This window comes from Caretta caretta, chromosome 14, assembly GCF_965140235.1.
Source record: "Caretta caretta isolate rCarCar2 chromosome 14, rCarCar1.hap1, whole genome shotgun sequence".
NCBI lineage: Eukaryota > Metazoa > Chordata > Testudines > Cheloniidae > Caretta > Caretta caretta.
Window position 1 is genome coordinate 10,912,182 of NC_134219.1, and position 12,099 is coordinate 10,924,280.

Consider the following 12,099-nt stretch of genomic DNA (forward strand, 5'->3'; position numbering starts at 1 on the left):
TCTTTGCAGGATGGACGTTTCTCCCATACAAAGATTATCAATGAAAGTAATGAATTGGTATAAAATTATACAAAAACTCCAGTGCATCTGCAATACACAAATCAGGCAATCAAAGGTTGAAGTTCATGGGGATAGTTAGCACTTTATGGCAATTTTTTAACTACAAATAGATAACATACATTTAAAATGTTTATATTTGGTGGTTTACCTCTCCCTAGGCCACTGTTCTCCACCCTTCACAAGTCATTGGTCTCCTTAAACTGTATGCTCTTCAAGGTCTGTGTGTGCTCGGTGTTTGGCACCCAGAGGATTGGGCTGTGGTTGTGCTGCAGTAAATAATAAGGCCAACATGGAATAAGGAGGCTGTGGGTGCTACAACACTTTGTGGGAGAAATCAGTTTTGAGAAACTTGAAGAAAGACAGGAAGTCTGGGTGCCACATGGGGAGGGCAGAAGGCTAGTTCAAATATAAGGAGGCAGCAGGGAAAGAGATGAAGTAGAGACTATAAGAGGAGATGATAAAAGAAGCAGCAGCTAAGAAGAAAGAGGAATAAAGAGGATGTGGGCAGACTAGCATGACTGACGTACCAAGAGGGATTTGAGGGTCTGACTGGATACATTTTATACCGTTCACACATGCTTTCTGCTTTGCCCTCCTTGGGCTCCACACAGCGTGTGCTCTGCTCACAGCCACAGTCTGATGATGCAGCAGTGTCCTGACAGTTTTCTCTACTTTCTTCATACTTCCCATAGCAAGTTTGCATATTGAAGCAACAGAGGAAAAACAACCACAGACAGTAGTGTGTTGTGGGGGATGGCAGTGCTGCTACTCTCTCCCCCGCTCTCCTGCTGGTATTAGCTCATCTTAAGTGATCACTCTCCTTACAGTGTGTATGGTAACACCCATTGTTTCATGTTCTCTGTGTATATAAATCTCCCCACTGTATTTTCCACTGAATGCATCCAATGAAGTGAGCTGTAGCTCACGAAAGCTTATGCTCAAACAAATTGGTTAGTCTCTAAGGTGCCACAAGTCCTCCTTTTGTTTTTACTCTTAGACTGTGCAGGTATTCAAAATATGCCTTGCTACGCTCCTTCGCCTTTGCTCCTTTTTGATTAGTAGAAAGAGAAGTTGGGAGGGAAAACAGAGGTACAGAAAAGTGAAGCAACTTGCCCAGTGTCACACATGTTAACTGGGTAGATTTTCATACCTCGAACCTCGATCTCTTTTCTGATGTGCTTTGATTTGCAGTGAAATAGTTAATTCATGTCAAAATTAAATGTCAAAATTGTTAAAACCTGAGATTAATAGGGGCCATTCACATATCTTGAAATTATTTTAGGCTCTCTGTAAACACAGGAAAATGTATCTGCAGTGGCTAAACCCACTTGGCAATTTGAAGGTTTTATTTTCAACTATGGGGGGAAAACTTGACATTCCTCTCCCTTCCCCTTTTTTTAATGAAAGCTTAGGTGTTGTCCATCCACACTGGGGATTTGTGTACCTGCCCTGATGAAAACCCTCGCTGTAAATGAGAAAGGTGTGATCTGCACCACTGCAGCTCACTCCAGCCTGAAAGTAGGGTAAAGTGCATCAACACAAATCATAGCCTAGTTGTCCAGTGGTTGCCTTGATCACTTTCCATGCAATCCCAAGCCTAAACAAGGCCTTAGATTCTTTAATGGAAGATGGGAGCTTCTGAGAGGTGGTACATCATCCCACTTCAAGCTCTGGTATTTGGCACACCATAAATGGAATATTGTGTTTTCTATTACAGCATTGCCTACTATCTCCAACGTACTAAGTAGTGTACAGACATATTTAGAGGCAGTTCCTGCTTGGAAAAGGCTATCGTCACAATAGACAAGACATATAGTGGGAGGGAAAACAGAGGTACAGAGAAGTGAAGCAACCTGACCTGTAGCAGAGCTGGGAACAGAAGCCAAGCTGCTCTGGGCACAGCATCCAGTGCACCATGCCCAAGGCCATGCTCTCTCTCATTTGTTTCTGTTATGGTATCTCACCTTTTTATAGACAAGTACATTGTTCTTAAGAGTCAAGAAGATTCATCATTTTAAGCTCACTGCTTCCTGGGGCAACTACATTAAAACAAAGGGACTGAAACCACCATCCTTTCTGATTCAGCCCTGGCCTCTTTTTCAGCTGCCTGTCCTAGCTCTCCTTTTTCACTCTCCCCTACAATTCTTTCATCCACCCTCACAACTATTCTCTTTAGGCTCTTAGTCCAGCACCCCTGTATCTGAAAGTCTCCTATCTTACATTTTCCCCTCCTTTTACTCTGCCCCTTCTCCAACGTGGCACTAAAACCAATTGTATAGCGGGGGTGCAGAGAGCCATTGAACAAAACTAAATCCTCTACATGATGGAAAACACTTTAAGCCAGGGGGTGCCGCAGTACCCCTAGTTCCAGCACCCCTGCTTCTCTCCTCACCTAAGAAAAAATTGTGCTCAGTTCCAGCCTGGCTTTCTTTTGAACATCGTGTGTGTGTGTGTACGAAGGGAATCCACCAGGACAAGGGTTTTCATCTTCTTCTTTCATTCTTAAAAAGGAAATCTCTAGCTTGCTACCAGGATGTGCTCGTTCGTGTTACAAAGCAGCGTCCCGCTGGAATAAAATGGGGTCTGATTTTCAAACATCGGCCAGGGGACTCTCGCTGGCTGCAGCTTGGGGTTTCCATTGTACCACGGAAGGCGCCCCAGGCAGGCTCAGGCTCTGCGGGGAGCCCTTTATGAATCCCCCCCGGCCCAGAGCTTGTGTCGGGCACGAAGGGCGAGCGAGGGCCGCCGCTGCACCTGGCTGCAGCCCCCGCGGAGCCCGGGCGATCCGGCCCCCCGGACAGGCGCTGGACCCAGGCCAGGGTCCCCCCGCCGGGGCAGAGTCTCCGCCTCCACCGCCGCTCCCGCCCTGGCCCAGCGCCGACAGGGGCGGGCCGGCGCCGGCGCTATGGGCGGGGATGGGGCGGAGGGAAGCCCGGGCCGAGGGGCCGGATAAAGCGGCCGCCCCGAGCGCCTGCCCCCCCTACCCGGTGCCGCCGGCTCCGTCTCTCCTGCACACGCCGCTGCCGGCGCTCCGGGCCGCGGGGCTCGCAAGCCAATGAGGGCCCGGACCCCGGCCCTCGCCGCCGCAGGAGCCGCCCGCAGCCCCCCGGCCCGACCCCCCGCCCGCCCGGCGCCCAGGACCCATGCGGCTGCTCCGGGAGAGACTGCGGAGGTGAGCCAGGGGCCGAGCGCCCATCCTTGGGGGGAGACCCCCCCCCCGGCGGGACCCGGGGCTCCCCCCGTCCACCCTCCCCGAGTCTGGGCGGCCCCTCCTGGGGGTCTGGCACCTGCCTCCCCCACCCCCAAATACTGGAGCCTGGGTGGGGCGAGGGGCCCATTGCTGAAGTCTTGGGGGGGGGGGTAAATTCTGGGGCTAGGAAACCCCCCCCCCAGCTGCATGCAAAGCCCCGCCATCCTCCCCCAGCCTCCCCATGGGCTGCGTCTGTCACTGGGGAGCCAGTCCGGTCGCTCCTGGGGAAGGGCCCTGGGCTGTGCCGGCTGGGAGGAGAGATGAGGAGCCAGCGTGTCTCCAGAGAGGCAATGGATCGCAGGGAGGGATGAGATTTTTTTTCTCATCCCTTTTAAGTGGGTGAAGGGTCACGCATCCGGTGGGATGATTTGCCACAGGTTCATCTTTGGTTGGGCGCCGCCAGCTCTCCCTGCCCGTGCAAGCGCTGGCAGGGGAATTTCCAGCCTATAAATGATCTGTTCTCGTGAATGGCTGGCCATGGGGTCTGTAGAGTATAGGGCGCTTAGGGATTATGATGTCTGGCAGTTTGTTTTGGCCGCTTTATGATGGAGAGCGGTTGGTGGGAGGAGAAGGGTTGGCAAGGGACAAGCAAAGCGTGCTGTCTTTTGTGTTCTGATGTGGTTGAGGAGCCTTAAATATATGGGGATATTTTCAATCCATGCAGGCTTCTTTAGAGGTCTCTTAGAGAAACAGGGAGGGTGAGGTAATATCTTTTACTGGATCGACATCTGTTGGTGAGAGAGACAAGTTGTTGAGCCCCCACTAGTCGCTTATACCTGAAGAAGATATAGGGTGGCTCAAAATCTTGTATCTCTCACCGACAGACGTTGGTCCAAGAAAAGAAATGGCCTCATCCTCACTGTGTCTCTAATATCCTGGGACCAGCACAGGTACAATGACACTGCATACAAGAATGAGATGTCCCTTAGCAGACAGAATTAGAATGCTGGCCTCATTCCTAGTTCTTGTCCCCTCCCTTCCAAAAATGGGTCAGTTCAAGGAACAATAGAACCCGGGTACTTACATAAGTATTTGGGCTTTCAGGTGCTTCATTATTCTAACATCAGGTACAGTGAAGATGAAGTTTTGAATGACCGTGAGCCTCCCAAGTGAGTAGGACCTCTGGTGTATTTTCCCCCCAAGGAGGTACACCGTCTCAGCCTCTTGCAAAATTAAATAGCTTTTTACTTTTGAGTAAGAAACCCAAAAGGCAAAGATTGAAAGATCAAACAAATAAAACCTAAAGTACACATGAGGGGAAAGATTCATTTGAGCTTGTCTACATTGCCCAATGCCTGTTTTGATATACTTGTTTTGTTCCGCCCCCCAGCTCAGACGTGTGCTGCAGCATTACATGAGGGTCGTCTGTTCTTTCCCGGCTGCTCCACGTTGTTTTCTTCTCATTTTGAGCTCTGCCACCTTAACATGCCTTTACTTCGCAATTTCCAGAAATCTAGGGATACTGAGGCGCATGTCGTAATGAATTTTAGATTAAGCTATAGGGAACTATAAAACAGCAGGCCTCTATTTTTATAATGGAGATTGTGAGCATAGTGTGGGCTTGGATTAACTTTCAGCATTTGCATATTTCAAGAAGACTCTGCGGCCATGTTATGTTGGCTTCGGAGTTCATACCACTTGTGAACGGTGTTATTTCTTTAATCTAATGTTGAATGTGACAAATGAAAGCAATCTAATTCTGTGCTGACACATGATTTGAAGCATTTTGAATTCTATTGCCTCTAAAATAATTCTGTGTAGTAGTCGATAACATCTCAAGCAGTTATCAATGCTGATTAATTATGCTTTAAAACAATGTGGTGGTTTTATTTTGTGAAGGGTTTTCATTTATTCTTTTTATTCTGGGAAAGGATGGAGAGAAGTAGACATAACTGCCCGGTAGACTATGAACATCGAGCTTGATGCAGAACTGATTTTTTTTTTAAATGTAAAAATTGTATTTAATACCTTTTTATTTAGAGAAAAATAAAACCATGAATGGAACAATGGAAGTTACTTTTCCTTACCCCTCTTGGGTTGTCTAGTGACTCTTTGGTTCCTTATACCTATTACCTTCGTATCTAAATGTGGAATTCCATTTAATCCATTCCCCTGCTAATGCTGGTTTTTTCCTGCCAGTGTATTTTCTCATACTCTGTCAATCATGGATTTATTTTCTTTTATAAAAGGCCATTCAGATCTCCTACTTGGGTTTTCCAGTTATACAAGAACAGAAGGGCACCAAGTAAAACAAAAAGGCAACACATTTAAAATGGATGAAAGGAAATACGTGACGCTTAAAGTAACTTAGTCTATGAAACTAAATACTGCAAAATATTGACCATTGTGTGAATAACGGCATACACAGTTAATTCACTAAGATGAGAACTACAAGGGCTATCTATTCATGTTTCATAGCTTACATTGATCACTAGATGAAGTCAAGAATATATTGCAAAATGGGCAGGTTTCTTGTGGATGTTTTTCTTACTACAGTTTTGGATGTAACCCAGTGTTCAACACAATATTGAGTGTACAATTAGATGGGCCATTGGTCTGATTACAGAAAAAATAAAAATGAATCATGAACTGCTGCCTAGCCATTCGGTCCCTAGTCTGTAGCGGTGCATGGGATTCTTCTGTCCTAAGTGCAGGCCTTTGCACTGGTCCTTGTTGAACCTCATCAGATTTCTTTTGGCCCAGTCCTCTAATTTGTCTAGGCCCCTCTGTATCCTATCCCTACCCACCAGCGTATCTACCTCTCCTCCCAGTTTAGTGTCATCTGCAAACTTGCTGAGGGTGCAATCCACACCATCCTCCAGATCATTAATGAAGATATTGAACAAAACCGGCCCGAGGACCAACCCTTGGGGCACTCCACTTGATACCGGCTGCCAACTAGACATCGAGCCATTGATCACTACCCATTGAGCCCGACAATCTAGCCAACTTTCTATCCACCGTATTGTCCATTCATCCAGCCCATACTTCTTTAACTTGCTGGCAAGAATACTGTGGAGACCTTGTCAAAAGCTTTGCTAAAGTCAAGGAACAACACGTCCACTGCTTTCCCCTCATCCACAGAACCAGTTATCTTGTCATAGAAGGCAATTAGATTAGTCAGGCATGACTTGCCCTTCGTGAATCCATGCTGACTGTTCCTGATCACTTTCCTCTCCTCTAAGTACTTCAGAATTGATTCCTTGAGGACCTGCTCCATGATTTTCCAGGGACTGAGGTGAGGCTGTCTAGCCTGTAGTTCCCAGGATCCTCCTTCTTCCCTTTTCTAAAGATGGGCACTACATTAGCCTTTTTCCAGTCGTCCGGGACCTCCCCTGATTGCCATGAGTTTTCAAAGATAATGGCCAATGGCTCTGCAATCACATCCGCCAACTCCTTTAGCACTCTCGGATGCAGCGCATCCGGCCCCATGGACTTGTGCTCGTCCAGCTTTTCTAAATAGTCCCGAACCACTTCTTTCTCCACAGAGGGCTGGTCACCTCCTCCCCATGCTGTGCTGCCCAGTGCAGCAGTCTGGGACCTGACCTTGTTCGTGAAGACAGAGGCAAAAAAAGCATTGAGTACATTAGCTTTTTCCACATCCTCTGTCACTAGGTTGCCTCCCTCATTCAGTAAGGGGCCCGCACTTTCCAGTCAAGCACAGGGGAGCCTGCTGCAGGGTGTGACGAAGTGGGACTGTTCTTAATGTTTCCTCTGAATAGTGTGGGGGTGCCTCAGTTTCCCCTAGGCAGTTCTTAAGTATCTAGGGGGTGGAGTAAGGGTGTCTGATCATTGCAGAGCCCTAGAGGGCATGTGTGTGCAGGAGTCTGGACACAGAGAATGGCCAACACCCTGTTTCCTGGCAACTGATGGCCTGGGCCCTTCCCCCCCCTGCAAGGTGAGAGCTGAAGGGTTGGAGAACAAAGGAATCAGGTGACCACCTGGCCCGGGAAAGGAACAAAGCCCAGAGGAGGAGGGGCTGGAGGGGGTTTTCAGTTTGGGGCTGGCTAGGACATGGAGTGAAGTGCAGACGTGGTTGTCTGGCTCACTGCCCCCCAAAATGGACCCAGCTGAGGGGTCCCGTTCTCTGCACCTGCAAGCTCTGTTTTAGACCATGTTCCTGTCGTCTAATAAACCTTCTGTTTTACTGGCTGGCTGAGAGTCACGTCTGACTGTGAAGTTGGGGTGCAGGACCCTCTGGCTTCCCCAGGAGCCCCGCCTGAGCGGACTCGGTGGGGGGAAGCGCACGGAAGGACAGAGGATGCTGAATGCTCCGAGGTCAGACCCAGGAAGGTGGAAGCTGTGTGAGCTGTGTGTCCTGAAGACAGGCTGCTCACAGAAAGGCGACTGCCCCAGAGTCCTGACTGGCTTCATGGGGAGCAGTTCCAGAGCATCGCCCAGGGACTCCGTGACAACTGGTGGTAGCGGTGGGATGTACTGCACCCCGTGGATGGCGCTTCCTGCAGTAAGTGACTGGGGAGCAGTAACACGAAGGGGGATTGCCGAGGACCAGGCCTGCTGAAGGCTCAGAGAGGAGCGGTTTCCGGGGGCAGTTAACCCCTGGGAGTGTGTGACCAGCGAGAAGGACTGTGCAGTAATGGGGTCCCCCTGGGGACTGCAGTGAGCAGTCTCAGGGGCGGAGGAGCCTGCAGCTTGGCCCGGGGAGAGAGAAGGACTTTTGCAGTAACAGGGTTCCCCTGGGGATTGCAGCGAGCAGTCCAAGGGGCGGAGGAGTCTGCAGCTCGACCCTGGCAAAGAGGTTGTGACCTCGAGAAGGGCTGGCAGACTAGGGGTTCTCCCTGGAAACCGTGGGGAGCTGAGAACACATGGGCCTGTGAGTCCACAACAACTTAGGAGGAGCGGAGTGATGGCCTGTCACAGTCTCCTTAAGAAGGACATTGTAACCCTGTGCAAAAAGAGAGGGTTGAGCCTTGGAAAGTTCACCAAAGCAGAGTTAATCGTGCAGCTGGAGGAGGATGACCGCTCTAAGGAACAGATTCCTGACCCCAACTGGGGCTATAGCAGGATCTGGGAGCAGCTGGAGTGGGAGCCAGGCATCGCCAAGACTCCTGTCCCCGACCAGACGGGGGTATTCACGATCGGGTTCCCCATCGGGGGATCGAGATGGACGGGATTGGAGCTGAGTCTGAGAGAGCAAGAGGACCGTGGGAGACAGCGAGAGCCCGAGAAAGAGCTGCAGAAGCAGCAGCAGCATGAACTGGCGGTGGTGGGGTGGAGAGGCCTAGGGGACCTCCCCGGGGTGAGTGGGGATAGACCCCGGGGTGCCAGTTCCGCAGGGAACCTCAAGACTAAATTGCTGCCCCTGGTTAAGGATGGGGGGGAGGTGGATGCCCACCTCACTGCCTTTGAGCAGGCTGGAGATTTGAACCAAGGGGACCCTGCGGAAAAGCCCCGGTGTCTAGCTCCCTTGCTGGGTCCCAAGGCCATAGACTCCGTCAGCCAGATGGGTGGGGATGTGGACAGGCTCCCACTCCTGACCCCAACCTATATGTCTGTGTGGAGTTTCCTGGGGCCAGGCCCCTCGGACCTCCAGTGGGAGCAGAAGGTGATGGTCAATGGGGAGACATTCTTGGGGTGGCCAAAGGGCATGGGCTGCATAAACCTTCCCACATGCGGCCTGCGAGTGCTATCGACCCCCCCTGACCTAAGGGAGGGCGTGAAACTGGAAGGGCCTGGTGTAACTCCTACCAAGGAATGGGAGAGATGCTGGGGCATCCATGGGAACGTTGGTGGCTTCGAACTTCCCCAGGTCACCGGCTAAAGTGACCCCGCTCAGTTCGATCTCGAAGGGGGGAGAGATGTGACGAAGTGGGACTGTTCTTAATGTTTCCTCTGAATAGTGTGGGGGTGCCTCAGTTTCCCCTAGGCAGTTCTTAAGTATCTAGGGGGTGGAGTAAGGGTGTCTGATCATTGCAGAGCCCTAGAGGGCATGTGTGTGCAGGAGTCTGGACACAGAGAATGGCCAACACCCTGTTTCCTGGCAACTGATGGCCTGGGCCCTTCCCCCCCTGCAAGGTGAGAGCTGAAGGGTTGGAGAACAAAGGAATCAGGTGACCACCTGGCCCGGGAAAGGAACAAAGCCCAGAGGAGGAGGGGCTGGAGGGGGTTTTCAGTTTGGGGCTGGCTAGGACATGGAGTGAAGTGCAGACGTGGTTGTCTGGCTCACTGCCCCCCAAAATGGACCCAGCTGAGGGGTCCCGTTCTCTGCACCTGCAAGCTCTGTTTTAGACCATGTTCCTGTCGTCTAATAAACCTTCTGTTTTACTGGCTGGCTGAGAGTCACGTCTGACTGTGAAGTTGGGGTGCAGGACCCTCTGGCTTCCCCAGGAGCCCCGCCTGAGCGGACTCGGTGGGGGGAAGCGCACGGAGGGGCAGAGGATGCTGAATGCTCCGAGGTCAGACCCAGGAAGGTGGAAGCTGTGTGAGCTGTGTGTCCTGAAGACAGGCTGCTCACAGAAAGGTGACTGCCCCAGAGTCCTGACTGGCTTCATGGGGAGCAGTTCCAGAGCATCGCCCAGGGACTCCGTGACAACGGGTAAGTGTGTGAATGCATTTCCCAGTACAGTGGAGTCGCATCTTACACAGGGGTTAGGTTCTAAAGTCAGCGTGTAAGGCGAAAATCGCCTATAGTCAAAATTACCCTTGAAAATCCCTTAAATCGCCCATAAAGTACAGTATACACTCCATCACGTTAGGATTAGGATCAGTATCCATAGTGCTACTTATCCGTGAGAACATAAGCCTTGTGTATGTGGCCTTGAAACAGCGAATCACGCCTTGGTTGAGAGGATGGAGGTGGTATTAGTGGGGGGGAGCAAGACCACTTCAACGTCATCCTGCGCAAACCGGAGTGCCGCAGGGTGGCCAGGACCATTGTCTATGACCAGCAACACTTTAAAGTCCAGTCCTTTCTCTCCGAGGTACCACTTGGCCTCTGGAATAAAACACAGGGGAGCCAATCCAGAAATAATGCTGCTGTCACCCAAGCCTTTTTATTTGGTTGCCAGAACACAGGCAGGATATTTTTTGTTCTTGCCTTTTAGGGCACGGGGATTTGCAGCCCTGTCAAGCAAACCCGGCTTCATTAAATGCCCAGCCGCATTGCCAGAAAACAACACAGTCACACGGTCTTTAGCTGCTTTGAAGCCAGGGGCTTGTCTTTCTGATTCTGAAGTGTAAGTGCGGTTGGGCATTTTTTTCCAGACAAGCCCAGTCTCGTCGGCATTAAAAACTTGTTCTGCAAGATAGCCCTTTTCTTCTGTGATTTTCTTTAATTGTTCGGGGTAGGCTTTTGCTGCCTCTTCGCTGGCAGATGCAGCTTCACCAGTAGTCTGCACGTTTTTGAGGTTGAAGCGGTTCCTAAAACTGTTAAGCCAACCTTGGCTGGCTTTGAATTCCTTCTCCTCAGAAGGCTCTCCCTCTTCGGCGGGAGGTTTGAACAGCACGTAGAGGCTAGGAGCCTTTTCTCTCAATGTGTTGCCATCGACAGACACGCTTTTACGGTTCATGTCTTCCAGCCGTAAGTTTAAAGCCTTTTCAGTCTTCACTAAAGTCTTATCATGCACCTGGCTCGTCACCTTAGCTGTTATTGGAGCACTTGATGCCACGGCTTGACGAATTTCTCTCTCTCGAATCTTGATGGCACGGATGCTAGATTCGTTGCGGCCATATTTACATGCCACGTTGGAGACCGACATGCCGTCTCTCAGTAAGTCCAACACAGCCAGTTTTTCCTCCAGCGTTGGAACAGATCGCTGTTTCTTCGGTTGAGCCCCAGATGAGGTAGTTGGCTTGTGTTTAGGGGCCACGTTGTACGAAAAATACATACAGTATCTTTAAACTCTAGAATCACACTCAGCGTGGCAAGATGCTTACGCTATGAGAGGCACGCGGGAACCAAGACCGACTGAGGGAACAGCAGATTCACGTCTCCCATCTCACGCTCACTCTGGGGCATAGGCTCATTGAGTGGAATAGTGGGCGGAATCACCCACACTATTTACAGTTATCTTGTTGTTGTTTTTCTTTTTCTTTTCTTTTTTTCCGAGCACATATAGTTGAATTCGCGTAAGTTAAATAAGTGTATGATGCGACTCACCTGTACAATTTTTAAATGTACTGATGGTGCCTGACCCCAATATAGCAGGACCAATCTATTGATTTATTAATTTACTCATGCTAGGAGAGGTAGTGGTACAACAAAAAGAGGTAGTGATCTGCTTTTCATTCCCCACTAGAGATAGGCAGAGGGTAGGGGACCTGTGGAGCAGTTCGTTTAGGTACAAACGGATGTCCTTTGGATCGTCCTGAGAGACCTTGATGGAACATTCATGGAGGCACTCTGCAAACCTCTCCTGCAGGTTTCTAGGTTTCTATTTCTTCCTCTGTGGTAGGACACATTCCCACTCCACTCTGCGATCACTTTAGCAGGCGTCGTTGGAGTTGACAGCTAGCAGCATATAGGCCCTGGTGGTTTTGGGTCACCATCTGCAGCTGTGCTCTGTGCCTATTGTTACCCTCGGGAGAGAGTTCAGCTAAAGTCACCACTGCCTGTGGAAAATAGTGGCCGTATTTACTGCCATTGCCCTATACTTCGTATTGTTTCATGCAACCAAACAATTCCCTCCTCATTTCTCTTCCCCCTGCCTCTGGCAGGCCACACTCACGCTGGCTGGAATTGGAGGGTGGGGCTGTGCCCAAGCATGCTGAAGTGTCAATAAGTGTGTCTTGTTTAAAACATTAGGGCAGCAATGGAAGGGAGTTCTGAA

The 12,099-nt window shown here is 50.3% G+C and overlaps 1 protein-coding gene across 3 annotated transcripts in view; it reads left to right on the forward strand.

The window, feature by feature from the left end:
• Positions 1 to 3,022: 3,022 nt before the first annotated feature.
• Positions 3,023 to 12,099, forward strand: part of MMD (monocyte to macrophage differentiation associated) — a 30,206-nt gene continuing 21,129 nt past the window's right edge. The window contains exons 1-2 of one of the 3 annotated variants that reach the window (XM_048817984.2): positions 3,025 to 3,232; positions 4,355 to 4,419. In XM_048817984.2, the coding sequence (XP_048673941.1) occupies positions 3,116 to 3,232; positions 4,355 to 4,419 (182 nt within the window). In that variant the 5' untranslated portion in view covers positions 3,025 to 3,115. Of the gene's footprint in view, positions 3,233 to 4,354; positions 4,420 to 12,099 lie in introns of all 3 variants that reach the window. The other 2 variants (XM_075119247.1, XM_048817986.2) reach the window with 2 other exon arrangements.